Genomic DNA, 21,410 nt, shown 5'->3' on the forward strand with positions numbered 1-21,410 from the left:
ATTTTGGCACCTTACTATCATAGCCAGCATTAGCTTTTTCAGCAATTAGTGCTACGGTAGTTTTTCTGTGGGATCGGATAAGACGGGCTAGCCTTCGCTCCACATGCGCATCACTGAGCCTTGGGCGCCCATGATTCTGTTGCCAGTTCACCTTCACCAGTTGTCCTTCTTTGGATTGCTTTTGGTAGGTACTAACCACTGCATAGCGGGAACACCCCACAAGACTTGCTGCTTTGATGTGTGTGTCTGTGTGTGTGTGTGTGTGTATATATATATATATATATATATATATTTATATTTATTTTATGAAAAATAGAAAGAATTACAAATGTTCGCTCACCGCGTTTCTACTGCATTAGTTCATGAGTTAGTTGGTTCCACGTCTAAGTATTGCAGGTGCTCGAAAATACTCCCAGAAGTATCCTGAGTCGACAGCAGGTATACAAGGCAATGGAAGTGGACAAAAAAAATGGTGTATCCAGCACTCTGGTAAAAAAAAAAATATGGCTTTATTCGGTCATTTTAAAAACAGAACGATTAAAATGAAAATCCCCGGACCACGGTTACGCGTCTCGGACTTCTGGGGTTCTTAACCCCAGAGGTTCGAAACGCGTAACCGTGGTCCCGTGATTTTCATTTTAATCGTTCTGTTTTTAAAATGACCGAATAAGCCATATTCTTTTAACAGAATGCTGGATACACCATTTTTTTGTCCACTTCCATTGCCTTGTATACATAGATGCATGTCAAAAGATAATATTATCAGAAGATAATATTTACGGGGGTGCTTATCTGGCTCCTCCATCTCTGATGAGCGAATATTTAATATTTCTATACTCCATTCATTCTCCAATATGCAAAGCATTCTTATTTACTGCGAATCTCTAACATGGCAAATCTAATTTCTACCATCTCTTAATAATATGCCCAGTCCCACGACTCCTTTTCAGCCACCTAGAGGCGCCAATGAACTCATATGGTCCAACATAGGGCATCCTCATGTGGCCGAAACCCCGCTTACTTGTGCGGGCTAATGACCGCACGATTTTGCCAGGCACTACTAGCGAAATTCTGCAGCCATTGCTATCATAAGCGAGAAGAGTTTTGAATATGGATGCACTATGTCGGACCACCATTTCAATGAAATTAGCACCATGCGAGTCTTCTGGCTAAGTTTGATTGCCCAGCTTAATTAGCAAGCAAAGTCAGACATCCGTTTGCATCCCCGGCCGTGCTTTTGTTAGGTCATCTTTTCTTTGCAGATTCTGCAAACTCTGCATGCCCTGGAATATCCTGGCTTTAGCACTCTGCAGCCACATTGAGTTTAGTGATCCTAAGTCATTCCGAATATAAAAGAGGGTTTATATATTAAATAGAAATTCCATTGATAGATACTGAAATGTTGGAAAGTATTCTAAACCTCTTTGCGTTGGCTGCAGATTTACATAACTCAGTATCTCATTTATTTAGGTATTTATTAAGTGCTAAATAGTATATTCCTCATTACAGAAATCTCTGAGTAGCATTAAAGGGGCCGTGGAGTGTTATCGAGTGCTGTAGCCCCTTCATTTCAGGAATCAGTGGTGATCCATGATGCAAATGCATAATTTTTAAAGGGATGCCGAAATTCCCCTTCTTCTCCATGTCACTAGAGGAAGCTTACTGCATAGGGATTTTTTTAATGCCCCCATCGACCTCAATAGATCATTATGTAGTGAGCGCCCTCTAGTGGCAACAGAAATATTTGCTAACTCAACATTTTTACTGAACTGAACTAGGAAATCTCCTTTTAGGGTTTGTTCAAATGGTATTAAGTTGAGACTGAAAAATCAAACGCTGAATCTGCCTCCAAAATCAGGACATTTTCCACACTGATTTTGGTCGCTGATTTCAAATTATATGTGGATTTTTACGCTAATTTTGACTTGTTTTATTGGAACTCCGTATTTTAAAAGCCCAGTGGAGGCTTTGCGTTTTAAATAGTAAAATCAGTGCTTGGCTTTTGGCGCTTTTTAGGGCACAAGACAGCACCAAAGGCATTCAACGCAGTTTTTTCTGCTTCTTATTGAGTTCAATGGGAATTTTAAGGGCAGATTGTGCGCCTAGATAGGTAAGAACGCTGATTCCCTTTGAAAACAATAGGAGACAAAATAAAGGTGTTTTTCACGTGGAAAAAGCATCGGAATCAGCGTGCAAAAAACGCAGTGTAATCATACCCTTAGTTTGCCCATCATGGCTCCAGCTCACAGAAACCAACTATTTCAGAACTTTCTCTGGTCATAAAGATAAAGAAAGAATCGTGGGAAAAGTCCCTGCCTGTAATTATATCATGGATCAATGTACACAACTAATCCAAAGAGTTAGGCCAGATTCACACGAGCATGTGCGAAAACGGAGCGTTTTGCACGCGCAAAAGGTCCATAAAAGCTCCGTGTGTCAGCAGCGTATGATGCGTGGCTGCGTGATTTTCGCCATCATTATGACACTCTGTTTGTATGTTTGTAAACAGAAAAACACGTGGTGCTTTTCTGTTTTCATTCATAGTTTTGCCTACTGTAGCGCGCATCGCGCGCGTTGCACGGACGTATGATACGTTCGTCTGAATAAGCCCTAAACCATATGTATGAGCACGTTTATAGCCAAACACACTGGGGGGAATTTATAAGCTTTTCTACTCCAGTTTTCTGGTGTAAAATAAGTTGCAAAAAAGCCTTTTTACACCGCTCTTGCCACTTTTGTGAAAAGGGACATGGCTTCGAAAAAAGGCGTGGTCACAGCAGCCTGACAAATTTATTATAATTAAAGCCAGAAAACTGGCGGAAATTATGACTTAGGTTTCAATCTATGGGGCGTAGCAAAGTAGATCCGACTACCCCCTGCCCCTTCCTTTTGACAGTTAAATTTAAAAAATGAAATAAAAAAACAAAATATGCTCACCTCACCACTTCTCTTCTCAACTTCCAGTCCCCTCAGTATGAGGCGGCTCATACAACGTACTGGTGTCGGGTACCACTGATGAGTGCTGCGTCGCATATAAGGCCCAGACGCTGCTTGATGCCAGGACCTTGTATGAACCGCGCTGGAATGCTGAGGGTACCCACAGAGAAATAAAGGAGCAGTGGGTTCAGGATGTGTTTTTTATTTTTTTGGGCGTTGTGGGGGGAATGTATTGGGCATGGTTGCAGTTGTTGTGCCAAAATTGTGGTGCACGGCGTGGCTAAAAGATACAACACATTCGCCTCTTAATAAATGTGTCGCATCTCACTCCAGCTTTTTTTCTATTAAGATAAACGTATGAAACGCCAGTTCTAATAAATTGCCCCCATAGTGGTTAAACCGCACAGAATCCTGAAATGTTGGCTTGGGATTCAAATAGAATACCGAAACCCTGGTAGAAACCTGACTGACCCCATTATAAGTCAAAGGGGTTCGGCATAGCTATTATTCCTCTATTAGTTATGGAAACTATGACGCTAATGTGAACAAAGTCTTGATAAGTTATTTAACCCCTAGTATTCAGTGCAGTGCATATTAAATATTAATCCTGTCGAATCCCTTTTAGATAAAAGTCTATATTGAATCAGTTTATCCACACAAGCTATGAAGGAGTTGCTTAATGCAAATACCCAGATGTTGTGCAATGTTCTGATAAGAACTGAGAATACATGTGGATACCTGATCCCATGGTACTCTGTTTGTGTACTTGTCATGTCAGGGGAGGGATGTTTCCTGGAAAAGCCCAGGAGTCATTGTGCCTCCAGCCTCCGCAGCTGAGCTCCCCCCAGCCCAGTGTACAGGACGAGAGGCTGGACTGAGCTCACAAACTTGGCAGTGTGCAGGCCTGACTATAGCGGGCTCCTCCATGCTAACGGATCATGATGTTAATGAGCACACTATGCCTGGTCCTGCTGGCCTCTTCTCTCTTCATTACTTCCCTGTGTGAAGGGCGGACTTGTAAGTACATTCATTTTCCTCTTGTAGGTCTCCTTTTTGTATCTTTTTGGATATGATCCTTTCCTTTCTTCCAGCCCGGTAAAAATAAGGATAATGAGTTTCGTAAACATCCAGGAAGCTTGGGAATGCTGTAAGGGACGGCGGAGCAGCGTGCGGGATTATTGCGATGAACTCATAGATATAAGAGCATTATTTGCATCTTAGTCTCTGTGAGAAATATAATCCAAAGTACATTGGTATATGCTGAGAGCTGAGTGGATAGAGAGCTATGAGCTTATAGCGTGCGGCCTGTAAACATTCATCAGAAGTTCACGTCATGTATCCAGTCTGTTATCTTATTCTTCACTGACATCCTGTTGTTTATTTCCACTTTCCACGTGTCTTGATGGGGGTGACACCATTTCCTTTAGGCCTTATTCAGACGAGCGTATTATACGTCCGTATGCTGTCCGTTATAAAAACGGACAGCACACGGACCTATGCAATTCAATGGGGCTATTCACACGTCCGTGGGTTTTCATGCAGCGTGTGTTCGTTGCGTGAAACTCACTGCAACGGTCTGTTTTTGGTCTATTTTTGCAAACCACGTCGCCCATTGAAGTCAATGTGTGCGTGAAAAACACGGACAGCACACAGTTGACATCTGTGTTCTGTCCGTGTTTTTCACGCACCAGTTACTGCAGAAATGATAAGAAGAAAAAAAAAAGGAACACTGATGCCATACGGAAAGCACACTGATACCACACAGAAGTAAAATACATGAAATACGCTCAATTTTTTGCGGACACAAAACAGACATGTTCATCTGAATCAGTCCTTACCATGTCAATGGCTTTTTATTTTTCTGGTCAGATTTCCTCTAAGGCCTCATGCACACGGCCGTAGCTGTCTGCACTGTCCGTGATTACGGCACCAACGGGCTGCGGAGTGTCACTCGCGGGCCGTCCGCAATTCACAGACCATGCACACATTGATTTCAATGAGTTCGGGCTCCGGGCAATACATGGATCGTGGGAAACCACGGTCGTGTGCATTGGCCCATAGGTTAACATGTGTTTTATACTATCCGCAATTGCTAGTATATGGACGAAATGCACGGTCGTGTGCATGAGGCCTAAGTAATGCACATGTGGGGCTTGTTGTGATGAGTCTTCTGTAGAATTTTGTACTGCACTGCTAAGGCTCTGTTCACATATTCTGTTTATAGCAGAAACCACAACGCTATGCTGCATCCAACGTACAACGCAAACCAACTGCACCCGACTGACATTATTGACTTATAATAGGGTTCGTTGGATTCCGCCGAGGTGTCAGTTTTGACGAAAAATATAGCGTATCATGTACCCTGGCATGCTATTTTTTCCATCAAATGGGATAGAATCTACTATGCAGATGTGAACATAGACTTATAGTGATCTGAAAGTAGTGGAGGAATGCACATCATTCATCAATAATTAAAATATCTGATCTTTTCCATTGACTTCTGTGTGGAAATGTGATCACTAAATCGTTACAATCACGATACTTTTTTTTACTCATGTAGCAGTGTCCAACAACCTCCGCATAAAAGACCTAGTGATTGTTTACAGACTACCTGTCACCCACGACCCTCCAACCCCTTGCCGCACCTTGGCGTAAATGCACGTCCAGGTGAGCAGTAACCTTTCGCGCACCTGGGCGTGCAGTTACGTCAGCGCTTTAACAGTTAACCGCCGCGCGGCGCTACACCGCAGCGGCGGTTAACTGTGCAGGGCGTCTGCCCTGCTCTCCCCATTGCCGATCAGCGGCCTGTCGCCGCTGATATCGGCAATTAACCCCTTCGATGCGGTGGTCGATTGCGATCACCACATAGAAGAGGTTTACAGCGGATCGGCAGCCCCCCACAAGCATTTGCGGGGGCTGGAGATCCTTATCATGGCAACCAGAGGCCAGACAATGACCTCCGGGTTGCCATGTACGGAAGCCTCGGAGGAGCAGCCTCCGGCCGGTCCTCCGATGCTTCCTGTCAGTGTGACAGTTACGTCACAATGACAGTTAGAACACATTACACTACGTGTCTAGTGTAATGTGTTCCTGCAGCGATCAGAGCTGCCAGTCTAAGTGTCCCCTAGTGGGACAAGTAAAAAAAAGATAATAAAAATGTTTTTAAAAAGTGTAAAAATAAAAGTTACAAGTGACATAAACAAAGAATGCTTTTCTTCCTATAATAAGTCTTTTATTATAGGAAAAAAATGAACACGCTAAAAAAAAAAAAAGTACACATATTTGGTATCGCCGCGTTCGTAACGACCCCAACTATAAAACTGTAATATTATTTTTCCCGCACGGTGAACACCGCGAAAAAAATAAACGAAAAACAGTGCCCGAATCACCATTTTTTGGCTCCCAAAATATACAATAAAAAGTGATCAAAAAGTCGCATGTACGCCAAAATGTTACCAATACAAACTACATCCCGTCCCGCAAAAAACAAGCCCTTACACTGCGTTTTTGACTGAAAAATAAAAAAGTTATCGCTCTCAGAATATGGTGACACAAAAAATAATTTATTTTATAAATAAGTGATTTTATTGCATAAACGCTGCAAAACATAAAAAAATTATATACATATGGTATCGCTGTAATCGTATTGACCCGCAGAATAAAGTAAAATGGTCATTTATAGCCCAGGATGAACGCAATAAAAATACCGAATAAAAAACATTGTCAGAATTGATGGTTTTTGGTCACCTTGCTTGCCAAAAAATGGAATAAAACGTGATCAAAAAAATTTCTGGTACCCCAAAATGGTACCAATGAAAACCTACAGATTGTCCCGCAAAGAATAAACCCTCACACGGCTCCGGTGGAGAAAAAATAAAAAAGTTCTGGCTCCCAGAATATGGCGATGCAAAATGTGCAGCGTGTCCAAAAGCGGATAAGATCGGGCACCATTTATCAGTGCGACACCTGCCACATATCTGCGGATTATTATTTATTTACTGCATTATTATACCCTCTTATTATACCCTGATGTACCCCGCACAGATAACATGTACCCTGATGTACTCCGCACAGATAACATATGCCCCCACATTATAAACTGAAACACCAGTAAAACCCCAAACAGTACTACCCCCAAGCTACATCTCCGCCCCAAAAGCCAAATGGCGCTCCCTCCCTTCTGAGCCCTGCAGCGTGCCTAAACACCAGTTTACTTCCACAGATATGGCATCGCCATACCCGGGAGAACCCGGTTAATATTTTATGAGGTATTTGTCTTCAGTGGCACAAACTGGGCATAACATATAGTGCACTAAAATGGCATATGAGTGGAAAATTTAAATTTTCACTCCGCACCATGCGCTGCGCATTAACCCCTTCGCGCACCACGACATAGCATGTCTTAGTGTGGGGGGTGATGTGTGGAGCGTCTCACGTGAAAAATAAAGAATTTAAAACTGCAAAATCTCTGTTTTTTTGGTCACCTTGGCTCTATCTAAAAATGTAATAAAAAGTGCTCAAAAAGTTGTATGTACCAAAAAATGGTACCAGTAAAAACGACCGCTCATCCCTCAATAAATAAGCCCTCACACCGCTCTATTGACTGAAAAATAAAAAAGTTGTGGCTCTTGGAACGCGGGGAGGAAAAAACTAAAAAGGAAAAGAAAAAAATGGATCAGTCCAGAAAGGGTTAATTACTTTCTAATGAAAAACCATTTATGACCACACGTGGGGTATAGCCGTACTCGGGAGAAATTGCTTTACAAATGTTGGGCAGCTTTTTCCCCCTTTATCCTTTGTGAAATTGAAAAAATGCAACATTTTAGTGGAAGAAATGTCGATATTCATTTTCATGGCCTAATTCTAATAAATCCTGCAAAAGACTTGTGGGGTCTAAATGCCCACTATATCCCTAGATAGATTCTTTAAGTGGTGTAATTTCCACTTTTGGGGGGTTTCCTCTGTCTTGGCCTCTCAGGGGCTTTGCAAATGCGACATGGCACCCAAAAACCATTTCAGCTAAATTTGAGCTCCAAAAGCCAAATAGCGCTCCTTCCCTTCTAAGCCCTGCTGTGGGTCCAAACAGCAGTTCATTACCACATATGGCATATTTCCGTAATCGGGAGAAATTGTTTTACAAATGTTGGGGTGCTTTTTCTCCTTTATTCCTTGAAAAATTAAAAATGGCTACCTTTTTTCAGAAAAAAAGTTGATTTCTACCTTTACAGAATAATTCCAATGAATTCAGCAAAACAACCGTGGGGTCAAAATGCTAACTTTAACCCTAGAAAAATTCCTTGATAAGTGTAGTTTCCAAAATGGGGTCACTTTCCGGTGGTTTCCACTATTTTGTTCCCTCCAGTGCATTTCAAACGCGACATGACACTGAAAACTATTCCAGCAAAATCAGAATTTCAAAATCCAAATGGTGCTCCTTCCCTTCTGAGTCCTGCTGTAGGTCCAAACAGCCGTTTATTACAACATATGGGGTATTGCTATAATCAGGAGAAATTGCTTTACATATGTTGGGGTGTTTTTTCTCTTTTATTCCTTGAAAAAATTAAACATTTCTAAGTTTTTTCAGAAAAAAAAGTAGATTTTCATCTTCACAAACTAATTCAAATAAATTTAGCAAAAAAACTGTGGGTTCAAAATGCTAACTATACCCCTAGATAAATTCCCTGAGGGGTGTAGTTTCCAAAATGAGGTCACTTTTGGGGGTCTTTATTGTTTTGTCCCCACAAGACCTCTTCAAACCTGACATGGTACCTAAAATATATGCTAAAAAAAGGAGGCCCCAAAATCCACTAGGTGCTCCTTTGCTTCTAAGGCCTGTATTTCAGTAAATTAGCGCACTAGGGCCACATGTGGGGTATTTCTAAAAACTGCAGAATCTGGGCAATAAATAATAAGTTACATTTCTCGGGTAAAACCTTCTGTGGTATAGATTTTTTTTTATTACAAATGAATTTTGTAAAAAAAAAATGAAATTTGTAACTTTCACCTCTACTTTGCTTTAATTCCTGTGAAACGCCTAAAGGGTTAATACACTTTCTGAATGCTGTTTTGAATACTTTGAGGGGTGCAGGTTTCAAAATGGGGTGATTTATGGGGACTTTCTAATATATAAGGCCCTCAAAGCCACTTCAGAACTGAACTGGTCCTTGTAAAAATCGCCTTCTGAAATTTTCTTGAAAATATGAGAAATCGCTGCTAAAGTTCTAAGTCTTGTAACGTCCTAGAAAAATAAAAGAATGTTCAAAAAATGATGCAAACATAAAGTAGACATATAGGAAATGTTAATTAGTAACTATTTTGTGTGGTATTACTATCTGTTTTACAAGCAGATACATTTAAATTTAGAAAAATGCAAATGTTTGCAAATTTTCTCCAAATCTTGGTGTTTTTCACAAATAAATATTGAATTTATCGACTAAATTTTTTCACTAACATAAAGTACAATATGTCAAGAGAAAACAATCTCAGAATCGCTTGGATAGGTAAAAGCATTGCGGAGTTATTACCACATAAAGTGACACATGTCAGATTTGAAAAATCGGCTTCGTCCTGAAGGCCAAAACAGGCTCAGCCCTGAAGGGGTTAAAGTGGTATTCCCATCACATAAAGTGATACATATTGCTAGGTTATGCCATCACCTTGCGATCAGTAGGGATCCGACTGCCGGTACGTCCACCGATCCGGAAATTCACTTAAATAGATATGTGTTGCAGTTCACGTAACAGCGGATGGCAAAGAGAAGGGAATAACTGAGAAGGGGATGCAGGGATAGATCAGCGCTGCTGCCCCTTCAATCTCAGGATCAGTGGGGGTCCTGGAAGTCGGCCACCGATCATAAAGTGATGGCATATCCCAGCAATATGCAATCACTTTCTGTGATGAGAATACCTCTTTAGAAGGGTTATCCTCTTTGTATCATCTTTGATTAACTGATTGCAGGGTGTCCTGCTGCTAATTCTGGAAGAACTCAGCAGCAAGTGTTCACTTTCCCTGCAGTGCCATTACAGGGGAAAAAAAGCATTACACAGTTCCCATTGAAATCAATGGATGTGCCAGATCCTCGAGTGGGAAATGCTCTTTGTAGCCACTTTCCACTCATGTTAGTAGATGAGTGTCCCCTCTATTAACCTGGAATTCCCAAGTAGGGTATTTGAAAATGGGTTCACTAGACCAGACCAGCCCTATATGTTCGGACAGCTCTTTGTTAGATATTATATGGCGGAAGTTTCCATTCATGTTGTGCTAATGACGGAGCTAACAAGATAGCTCTCATAGCTAAATCCAAGTGACAAGCCAAGGAGGCTCACATGTAAGTTTTTTTTATTAGAGCTGGAAGGCGCCATAAGGAGATCCCTTCTGGCACTTCTGATTGGTCTTGAGATAGCTCAGACTTCATACATTAACATATGGCCCACATTTATTAATAATGGAGTAATTGCGACAATGAAATTGGAGAAGGTGGTTTACGAGAATTACGCCTAATTTATTAAAACGCGCACACCTCATAGTGCAGTAGGAATTGTCTGACTGAATTTGTGCCACTAGTTAGCGCCTTTGATAACGAAGACTAAAAATAAAATTACACGGTTTTTTGGCGGGGGAACACAAATGTAGCAAATTTTTTAATTTTTTTTGGTGTCATTAGGTGACATACAGTATTGTTATCTAATCTTTTACCTAATTTACACTTTCAGATTATTGATGCTTTACACTACAGCTCTGCTGTTCCAGATTGGCTGCATGTCTTTTATGCAAATAAACACGTAAAGTAAATTGATATTACTGACTAAAACCAAAACTAACCATTTTAGCTGTATTGTATTTATTTTTGTGCCTTAAAAAATACCAGACAGCCTCTCTGTCGACAACCTACAGTGTGCAGTAAATATTGTCTGTATATTTTGCTGATGGAGACATTCCCTGCAGGTTATGACCTGATTGTTCTCACTTGTAAAGGAAAAAATTTAGGTGTTTCTCCAGTTTTATTCAACATGTCAGAATTAAATTGATGATGGCCCATAAGCTAGGACTCCCACCTTCTGAGTGCCATGCCAGGGGTGACCGACAGTTCAAGCAGTGGCCAAGACGCCATAGAGAGAACTATATGTTGCAAGAGCTTATTGACTCTGGCGTTGGATATGGCCAGAAATCCAGAAGAAGGGTACACTTAACCCCGTAAGGACACCGCAAATCTTTGTTTTTTCATTTTTGTTTTTTCCTCCCCGCCTTCCAAAAGCCATAATTTTTTAATTTTTTTGTATATTGTACCGCATAATGTAGCTGTATTTTTTTTATTTGTGGGGTGAAATGAGCACCGGCGTCCATCAGGCAGTAAAAACTACATGTCCACCTTATTCTACGGGTTGATACGATTACGGCGATACCAAAGTTATATGTTTTTTTTTATGTTTTACCACTTCTATAAAAACTATTCGCTAAAAAAAAAAATTGTTTTGTGTCGCCATATTCTGAGAGCCATAACTTTTTATTTTTCCATCAATTGAGCAATGTGAGGGCTTTTTTTTTGTGGGGCGAGCGACTTTATGTTCACTTTTTTTTTTTTGGGAGAGCCAAGGTGACCAAAAAACAGCAATTTGCTTGTTTTATATATATATTTATATTTATTTTAAGGCGTTCAGTGAGCGCGTTAAATAACGCTAATTTATGATAGTTTGGACTTTTACAGCCACGGCGATGCCAGTTATGTTACCTTTTATTTTTTTTTAACATTTCTTTAGGGAAAAAAATGTAAGCGTTTTTATTTTTTAATGAACATTAAAAAAAACTTTATTTAACAGGTTTTTTTAAACTTTTTTTTGTAAGTGCCCCTATCGGACTTGAACCAGCGTGCATCACTTGCATGATATACTGCAATACTAATGTATATATCACTATACTGACAGTCTCCCTTTTAAGCCGTGCCAAAGGCAGGGCTTTAAAGGAATACAAAGATGGCAGACCTGGGGGCCTTCATTAGGCTGTATTACACAGTCGTCTCCTGCTAAGGGTATGTTCACACGGCCAAATTACGGACGTAATTCGGGCGTTTTACGCCTGGAATTACGTCCGAAATTACGGCTTGAAAGAGTTGACAAACATCTGCCCATTGAAAGCAATGGGCTGACGTTTGTCTGTTAACACGAGGCGCATATTTACGCGTCGCTGTCAAAAGACGATATGTAAATAGACACCCGCACCAAAGAAGTGTCATGTCACTTCTTCAGACGTAAATGGAGCCGTTTTCCATGGACTCCATGGAAAACCAGCTCCAGTTACGTCTGTAATGGACGCGGCGTTCAAGCGCCTGCACATGCCGTTACGGCTGAAATGACGGCGCTGTTTTCCCCTGAAAACAGCCCCGTAATTTCTGCCGTTACGTACGCTGCCTTGTGAACATACCCCAAGTATGCAAAGAGTAGTGCATAGATGCCAACATTTGAAGTTTTTTCCAGGGACACTTAGGGTATGTTCACACGCTTAGCAAAATACATCTGAAAATACGAAACTGTTTTCAAGCGAAGACAGCTCCTGATTTTCAGACGTTTTTGTAACAACTCGCGTATTTCACGGCGTATTTTACGGTCGTTATTGGAGCTGTTTTTCAATGGAGTCAATGAAAAACGCCTCCAAAAACGTCCCAAGAAGTGACATGCACTTCTTTTTCGCGGGCGTCTTTTTACGAGCCGTATTTTGACAGTGACGCGTAAAATTACGCCTCGTGGGAACAGAACACCGTAAATCCCATTGCAAGCAATAAATAGGCAGATGTTTGTAGGCGTAATGGTGCAGTTTTTTCAGGCGTAATTCGAGGCGTAAACGGCCCGAATTACGTCTGAAACCACTGCGTGTGAACATACACTTAGGCTAAGTTCACACGGAGTATTTTGGGGGAGGAATATCTGCCTCAAAGCTCCAAACGGAATTTTGAGGCAGATATTCCTCCCCCAAAATACTCCGTGTGAATAGCAATTATCGCGCCGTTTTTCGCCCGCGGCCATTGAGCGCCGCGGGCATAAAACACGCTTTCTCCTGCCTCCCATTGAAGTCAATGGGAGGTCGGACGCGGAAGCGCCCGAAGATAGGGCATGTCGCTTCTTTTTCCCGCGAGGCAGTTTTACTGCTCGCGGGAAAAAGACGCCGACGCCTCCCATTGAAATCAATGGGAGGCGTTCTCGGGCCATTTCTGCCGAGTTTTGCGACGCGGTTTCCGCGTCAAAAAACTCGGCAAAAGACCCCGTGTGAACATAGCCTTAGGGTGTGGTGTCTTTGGTGGGTGTGGTTTATTTGGTGGGTGTGACTAGAAATTCTGCATACAAATAAACTAACAAAAATTTCTGCACTAGTTTGTCTGACTACTGCTATGGTGGCAGTTGATGTCTCACTTTATCACTAGAGCTAGGTAATATGTACTGACCACTATTGGTAGCGTAAAAAGCAGCATAGATAGTGCCACATTCAGTGCCCCTTGTAGATGGTGTTCCACACTGCCCCCAGTAGATATTGCCACACACTGCTCCCTGTAAATAGTGTCACACACTGCTCCCTGTAGATATTGCCACACACTGCTTCCTGTAGATAATGTCACAGTGCCCCCTGTAGATAGTGCCACATGACCCCCTGTAGATAGTGCCACAGTGCGCTCTGTAGATAGTGCCACACATCCACTTTTTAGATAGTGCCACATTGCACTCTGTAGATAATGCCACAGTGCCCTCTGACTTTACTGTCCTTATATGGACAGTGACGTAGTTAGGGGGTCCCTCTATTAGCAGAATCCCCGGCCAGAGCATCAGCAACGCTCTGGCTAGGATTCCGCTCTAGGAGGAGTGAATGGCAGAGCAGGAAACGATTTGCCAAGAGCAGGAATCGGATAGTTTCCTGCATTGCCATAGTATTCAATTGTATCTGCGTCCTGAAGATACAGATACAATTGAATGTGGCAGTTGCCGGAACACGTCCCGGGACAGTAATTTGCCCGTACTGTCTCTGTAAATTCAGGATAGTCCAGGTAAATTCGGCACTATTGGCAGCTATGAGTATGGAGCCCCCGTGAGCCCGCTGCATACTTCCCCTTAACGGCTGCCATGTACATGTTTGTGACATGTCGTTAAGGGGTTAATGCTGCGGTTAAATTGCAGTTTATTACGGCGAAATCACAGTAAAATGCAGTAGTTTTGGTATTTATCTAACATTTTTGCCCCTCCATAGACTGCAATTGGATTTTGATGTACATGCTGGGGGCCCCAAGCAAAGCAAGCTTCAGACATGTCTACTTAAAGAGACTCTGTCACCACATTATAAGTGCCCTATCTCCTACATAAGGAGATCGGTGCTGTAATGTAGGTGACAGTAATGTTTTTTATTTAAAAAAACGATCTTTTTTCACAAAGTTAGGAGCGATTTAAGTTTATGCTAATGAGCTATAGTTACAGCGCCCATCTCCTTATATAGGAGATAGGGCACTTATAATGTGGTGACAGAGCCTCTTTAAAGAGGCTCTGTCACCAGATTCTCAAATCCCTATCTCCTATTGCATGTGATCGGCGCTGCAATGTAGAAACAGTAAAGTTTTTTTGTTTTTTTTAAAACGTTCATTTTTGGCCAAGTTATGAGCTATTTTATATATATGCAAATGACCTTTGAAATGGACAACTGGGCGTTTTTTTTTTCGTTATGTCCAACTGGGCGTGTATTGTGTTTTTAACTGGGCGTGTTTATGTGTATGACGCTGACCAATCCGTGACCAGTCAGCGTCAACACTCCATACACAAGTGTCCTGATAATGAATACACATGACCATCCAGCCTGGACGTCATGTGTATTCAGAATCCTGACACTTCTGACTCTTTTCTCTGAGATTTCCAGCAAGAGAAACGAAATCTCGTTTACCTCCGTAATCTCGCGAGATTACGAGTGGCTTGCTGCAATCTCACAGAAAAGATTCAGAAGTGTCAGGATTCTGAATACACATGACGTCCAGGCTGGATGGTCATGTGTATTCATTATCAGGACACTTGTGCTGCTTGTAAATGAATGGAGATGAGTGTTGACGCTGACTGGTCACGGATTGGTCAGCGTCATATGCATAAACACGCCCAGTTAAAAACACAATACACGCCCAGTTGGACATAACGAAAAAAAAAACGCTCAGTTGTCCATTTCAAAGCTCATTTGCATATATATATATAAAATAGCTCATAACTTGGCCAAAAATGAACGTTTAAAAAAAAACAAAACGTTACTGTTTCTACATTGCAGCGCCGATCACATGCAATAGGAGATAGGGATTTGAGAATCTGCCTCTTTAAAGGCTGAAATCACACACTCCGTTTAAATGCTGTTTTTGGCTCAGTTTTTCTAAAAGAAAATCAAAAAGAAAGGAATGATATCAAGAAAAGACTGATGTGTCTCCTTTCTTTTGTGTCCACTCCTGTGCTGGGCTAAAAAGACTGCGAAACCAAAAACTTCATCAAAACTGTGTGTGATTCTGGCCTGAAGGCGCTCATAGTATATTAAGGCCAGGATCACACACACGGATTTGATTCAGTTTTTGTGGCAGTTTTTTTGAGCCAAGGCCAAAAGTGGATCCAAAAGGAATGAAAGGTATAAAGAAAAGACTAATGCATCTCCTTTGTTTTGTATCCACTTCTGTGTTTCGTTAAAAAACCTGAGCCAAAAACTGCATCAAAACTGTGTGTGTGACCCTGGCCTAATTGTAATAATAGGCAAGGGAGGAGTAGGATGCAGAAGTCACTTTAGGTCAGTAGTGTCAGCATTCCTTTCTGTAGTTCAGGGGTCAGCAATGTTTATAGTTCATCCACCCCCATCCTTCTTTTACCTTTCTCTCCTGTCTTAACCCTTTTCTCCCCGTTTATTAACGTTTTCATATCAGATTCAGCAGTCTGACAAAGCTGTGCTTATATAAGATAGGTAACTAGGTGGACTACATGGACACTGCATTGTGGTGAAATCATGGTCGCTTGTTGCAAAGCTTGCCAAGGTGGATTGGATTTTTTTTTTTACAGTATTATTACATGCTTTTACATGACGTATTGGCAAATGTATATGTAAAGGGAGAGTTCTCTCTCAACAATTAATACTCATTAGGCCATGTTTACTGCAGTGAAAAATTTGGCTGCGGGATGGCTAATCGCAAATGTTACATGCAGAATTTGCCGCAGATTTGGCAACCAAGTTCAACCCATTTATTCAGTGGGTGGTATCAAAATCTGTAAGTAATCTGCAACAGATAGGGCACATTTTCTGTGCAGAATCCGCATGGAAAATCCGCAACAAATACACCACGTGGCCGACAAACCGACCCCTGAAGCATTACAAGATGCTCATACTGACAATTCTGAAAACGTTCAGTGAGAGAAAATCTCGGGGGCTACAGCTCCGGACACGGCTTTGTTTGGTTACTCATTTGCCCCATCGGTTCATACCGGGGGCCATGGCAGCTATGACTGATTCTTTTTTGTTGAATTACAACGGATTCTGACTTATTAGATTGACCTATATTGAGGTCTGTCAGGTTTATGAAAATTTCTTAGTATTCTTGACAGCAAAAAGAACACCCCTATACTATCCAGACTGCCGCTGTGAGCCTCTATACAGAGCTCTGTCACTTTTAACAGCAAGAATAACGCAGCATGGAGCTCTATTCTTGCCATTAAAATGACAGAAACCTTGTATGACAGATCCGTCACAGCTCGTAAGACTGTTCACACTGGTGTCTCGACTTTATATAATGGAAGCCATGTTGACAGTGTGTACAGAGCCTTACAATGCATTCACACTTGTAGAGAAACAGATGACCACCTTCTTTTTGTAACCACAGTACGCACTTTTCAGTGGAACACATTTTTGGAGGCAGATTTGTTGCAGAAACTTCTGCAACTGAAAATCTGTCCCATATATCTGAATGGGGTTGTTTCTGCGTCGTGTGCATGGATTTTTACAAACCCCATTGATATGTATGAAACAGTTGCAGAGATTTCTACATCAAATCTGCCACGTGAAGATATCCTTAAGGTATCTTACATAATATCAGAAGTGTTTTTCTATTTTTTTATAATATCTTCATAACATCTTGAAAATAAAGTCTAACTTCGTTTCTGGGCACAGTTTTGCCTTCTCAGGCTGCATCACAATTTCTTACACGGAAAAAGAGAGCAAATTCATTTTTTGAGGAGAGTAAAGGGGGGGACCTTGAACGGGAATGTATTGAAGAACTATGTGGCAAGGAAGAAGCCCGGGAGATATTTGAGAATAACCCTGAGACGGTAAGATCTGTTCTTATCTGTCATTGTTTGCTTTGGTCATTTTAATTGTTTTTTCTGTGTATATTTTTGTTTCTACATGAAAATATCTATAATATTGCTCCCTCGAGTCAGGGTGTTGGATTACTAGAATTTCCAAAATATCAGACTTCACACAAACACATACATATGCATAACATGGGTCTAGGTTGTGCGGCTGGTGATAAGTAGCATTATACCTTTATCCACTTCATTAGGTTTCAGGGGGAAAGTGGCAAAACATATGTGACAGCATATGCCTATAGTATATGGACATGCCACCTCACCTGTTTCCATACATCCTATAGACCAGGGGTCTTAAACTCGGCCGGGTAAGTGGGCCGCATATAGAAAAAATGGGAAGTTGACGGGCCGCATTACTTTCAAATTTGATACAATACAAAATTATTGTTAATCAATTAGTTATTTGAACTACTATAACACTATATTACTAGAATAATAATAATAATACTACATTACATTACTATAATAATACCGCTAGGTTTAAAATTTGAGATATTTCTCCACGTGCTTATTTCAACAATCCAGCTTTCCAGTTTAAGTGTCGCTAAATGCAGTCCAGCGGCTCAGTTAGCACACATGTCAAGATTGGGCAGCCCCTTTTTAGATAGTGCCGCAGTGCCCTCTGTGGATGCTGCCGCAGTGCCCTCTGTGGATAATGCAACACACCCCTAGATAAGGCCACAGTGCCCTCTGTAGATAAGGCCACAGTGCCCTCTGTAGATAAGGCCACAGTGCCCTCTGTAGATAAGGCCACAGTGCCCTCTGTAGATAAGGCCACACACCCCTAGATAAGGCCACAGTGCCCTCTGTAGATAAGGCCACAGTGCCCTCTGTAGATAAGGCCACAGTGCCCTCTGTAGATAAGGCCACAGTGGCCTCTGTAGATAAGGCCACAGTGCCCTCTGTAGATAAGGCCACAGTGCCCTCTGTAGATAATGCAACACACCCCTAGATAATGCCAGTGTCCTCTTCAGATACTGTCACACACCCACTTGTAGATAACACCACAGTGCCCTCTGTAGAGGCTGCCACAGTGCCCTCTGTAGAGACTGCCACAGTGCCCTCTGTAGAGACTGCCACAGTGCCCTCTATAGAGGCTGCCACAGTGCCCTCTGTAGAGGCTGCCAAAGTGCCCTCTGTAGAGGCTGCCAAAGTGCCCTCTGTAGAGGCTGCCCCAGTGCCCTCTGTAGAGGCTGCCCCAGTGCCCTCTGTAGAGGCTGCCCCAGTGCCCTCTGTAGAGGCTGCCCCAGTGCCCTCCTGTAGAGGCTGCCCCAGTGATGTCAGGGGCTTGCCCAGAGCTGGAGTCCCAGGCAGAGCGCTAGTAGGCTCTTCCTGGGACTCCAGCTGTGCTCCTGACATCACTGGAACTCCTGCTCTGGGGGAGCCCCTGACATCATTGTCGATGTATGGACAGCGATGTCAGAGGCTTCCCCATTGTCCCGGAGCAGAGCCGATAATAGCGCTCCGCCCGGGACTCCGCTCTGGGGAAGACCCTGACACACTGTCCATATATGGGCAGCGATGTCAGGGAAATCCACAGATTCCCGGAGCAGAGCCGAAACCAGCGCTCTGCTCGGGACTCTGGCTCTGGGGAAGCCCCAGACATCGCTGTTCATATGTGGACAGCGATGTCAGGGAATTCCACAGAGTCCAGGAGCAGAGCCGACACCAGCGCTCTGCTCCGCTCTGGGCAAGACCCTGACACACTGTCAATATATGGGCAGCGATGTCAGGGAATTCCACAGAGTCCCGGAGCAGAGCCGAAACCAGCGCTCTGCTCGGGACTCTGGCTCTGGGGAAGCCCCAGACATCGCTGTTCATATGTGGACAGCGATGTCAGGGAATTCCACAGAGTCCAGGAGCAGAGCCGACACCAGCGCTCTGCTCCGCTCTGGGCAAGACCCTGACACACTGTCAATATATGGGCAGCGATGTCAGGGAATTCCACAGAGTCCCGGAGCAGAGCCGACACCAGCGATCTGCTCGGGACTCCGGCTCTGGGGAAGCCCCAGACATCGCTGTTCATATGTGGACAGCGATGTCAGGGAATTCCACAGAGTCCAGGAGCAGAGCCGACACCAGCGCTCTGCTCCGCTCTGGGCAAGACCCTGACACACTGTCCATATATGGGCAGCGATGTCAGGGAATTCCACAGAGTCCCGGAGCAGAGCCTGTACTAGCGCTCTGCCCGGGACTCCGGCTCTGGGGAAGCCCCAGACATCAGTGTTCATATGTGGACAGCGATGTCAGGGAATTCCACAGAGTCCCGGAGCAGAGCCGACACCAGCGCTCTGCTCGGGACTCCGGCTCTGGGGAAGCCCCAGACATCGCTGTTCATATGTGGACAGCGATGTCAGGGAATTCCAGAGTCTCGGAGCAGAGCCGATACTAGCGGCTCTGTGTCCCGCGGGCCGCAGATGACAGCCCCAGGGGCCGCATGCGGCCCGCGGGCCGTGTGCTTGAGACCCCTGCTATAGACTATAATTGAGAGGGCTTGTGAGTGTGCAGACAGCTCTCTAGATTTTTCGCCTCGGCTCAAATGTGTACAAGCATTTATGGCGTATCGTCGATATCGGTGATTGCTAGAAACACGTATTTCATCAATTTCATAAATCTCTGCACAAAATATTCCCATAGAGGCAACAGGATTCTTCATTCTATACAAATATTATAACAATATAACCTACAAACAGGGCATATATGAGCTGAAATATCTGCTGTGGGACTTAACCCAAACATAACAACCTGCAAAAAGTCACACAGTACAAAAGTCTATGTTAAACTTACATTACCTTTATTATGCTGGGAGCTGTAGTTTTACGCCGTACACACCTATACGGCAGGGGTTGCACTAAATTGAGCTGTATTTGTGCTGGTGTTGTATATATGTACTGAGCTTGGTTCTGGTGTTGTGTATAGAACCATATTGCTTGTGAAATGGACAAATAATTTTATGCTCCCGTCACATAAAAAGAAATGACACGTCGATTGGTAGAGAAAACAAACATGGCGAGGGGGAAGGAGATGTCGGGAAAGAGGTTGGGGGGGGGGGGGTGGGCGCCAAACTGAATCCTTGCCCCGGGTGCTGGAGAACCTAGCTACGCCTCTGCTGTATGATAACAGTCTTGGGGATACATTGATGTAATTTATTTGAGTAAGGAGTGCTTGGCTTAGCAACCTTGAGAAACACTGGTCTAGAGTACATCTATTGGTCTATACTACAATCAGGGGCCAGATAACAGTATCCGCAGATGCCCAAATGTAAGTGCACTTACGTCTGGGTATCTGTGCCTATTGTAATCGGGCCCTGATTCTAATATAATTATAATATAATATATTAGAGGTCTAGCCTGTTATATATCTTTTGCTGCTTTCCCCCTCAGAGGTTTTTACACATAAATGTTCTTATTTTAGATTACTTCATAATTGACTTGCATTAAAAGTGTTGATCTGTGCTGTAATCATTGAGTTTCATGCTATTGATTTCTTTTCATTCTTTTATTTAAGGAATATTTTTATCCAAGATATTTAGGTAAGTCAGGGTAAGGCTTAGGGTTTACTAAAATGTTAAACTCCTTGGTTGTTTATATTTCATGTTGATCATTTGGTGTTCGGTCAGATAGAAATACACGTTGAATTTTCAAAAAAAAATCTATGGCAGGTTTCACACAAATATAATATGGGCACATAGAGATCTTTGGTGCTGTAAGTTTGGGTCCACACACCCACGGTCAGGTTAGGACTTTCAGTCGTAATACTGGGAGCAAAAATGCACCTGTACTAGGCTCGTGTGAAACCGGCCATAGGCTCTATTCACACCACATTTGTGCCCTGCATCAGACATACACTAAAATATGGGACTACTGTATATATTTTTTGATGGATCAAGGTATACAGGTGGTATATGTTTTACAGAGCCCCCTTTTTTTTTAGGGAATGTGAAGGTTTTTTTTGGCCTATGTGACCCCCAGTATCCCCATGATCTCCAAAAATAAGGGACACAATGCTTGTCCATGTTGTTTTGTCTGGTACTGCAGTGCAGTCCCAGCTCACTTGAATGGGACTGATCTGCAATACCTGACGCAGCCACATGGACGTCGCAGTCCACGACTACTGTATGGAAGGGGCCAT

At 42.8% G+C, this 21,410-nt stretch overlaps 1 protein-coding gene across 2 annotated transcripts in view; it reads left to right on the forward strand.

The window, feature by feature from the left end:
• Nucleotides 1-3,758: 3,758 nt before the first annotated feature.
• The window catches only part of PROS1 (protein S), a 67,796-nt gene continuing 50,144 nt past the window's right edge, over nucleotides 3,759-21,410 (forward strand). The window contains exons 1-3 of one of the 2 annotated variants that reach the window (XM_075854458.1): nucleotides 3,759-3,954; nucleotides 17,083-17,240; nucleotides 20,787-20,811. In XM_075854458.1, coding sequence (XP_075710573.1) covers nucleotides 3,876-3,954; nucleotides 17,083-17,240; nucleotides 20,787-20,811 — 262 coding nt within the window. In that variant the 5' untranslated portion in view covers nucleotides 3,759-3,875. The remainder of the gene's footprint in view (nucleotides 3,955-17,082; nucleotides 17,241-20,786; nucleotides 20,812-21,410) is intronic. The other variant, XM_075854457.1, reaches the window with a different exon arrangement.

Source organism: Rhinoderma darwinii, chromosome 2 (assembly GCF_050947455.1).
Source record: "Rhinoderma darwinii isolate aRhiDar2 chromosome 2, aRhiDar2.hap1, whole genome shotgun sequence".
In the NCBI taxonomy this organism is placed as follows: domain Eukaryota; kingdom Metazoa; phylum Chordata; class Amphibia; order Anura; family Rhinodermatidae; genus Rhinoderma; species Rhinoderma darwinii.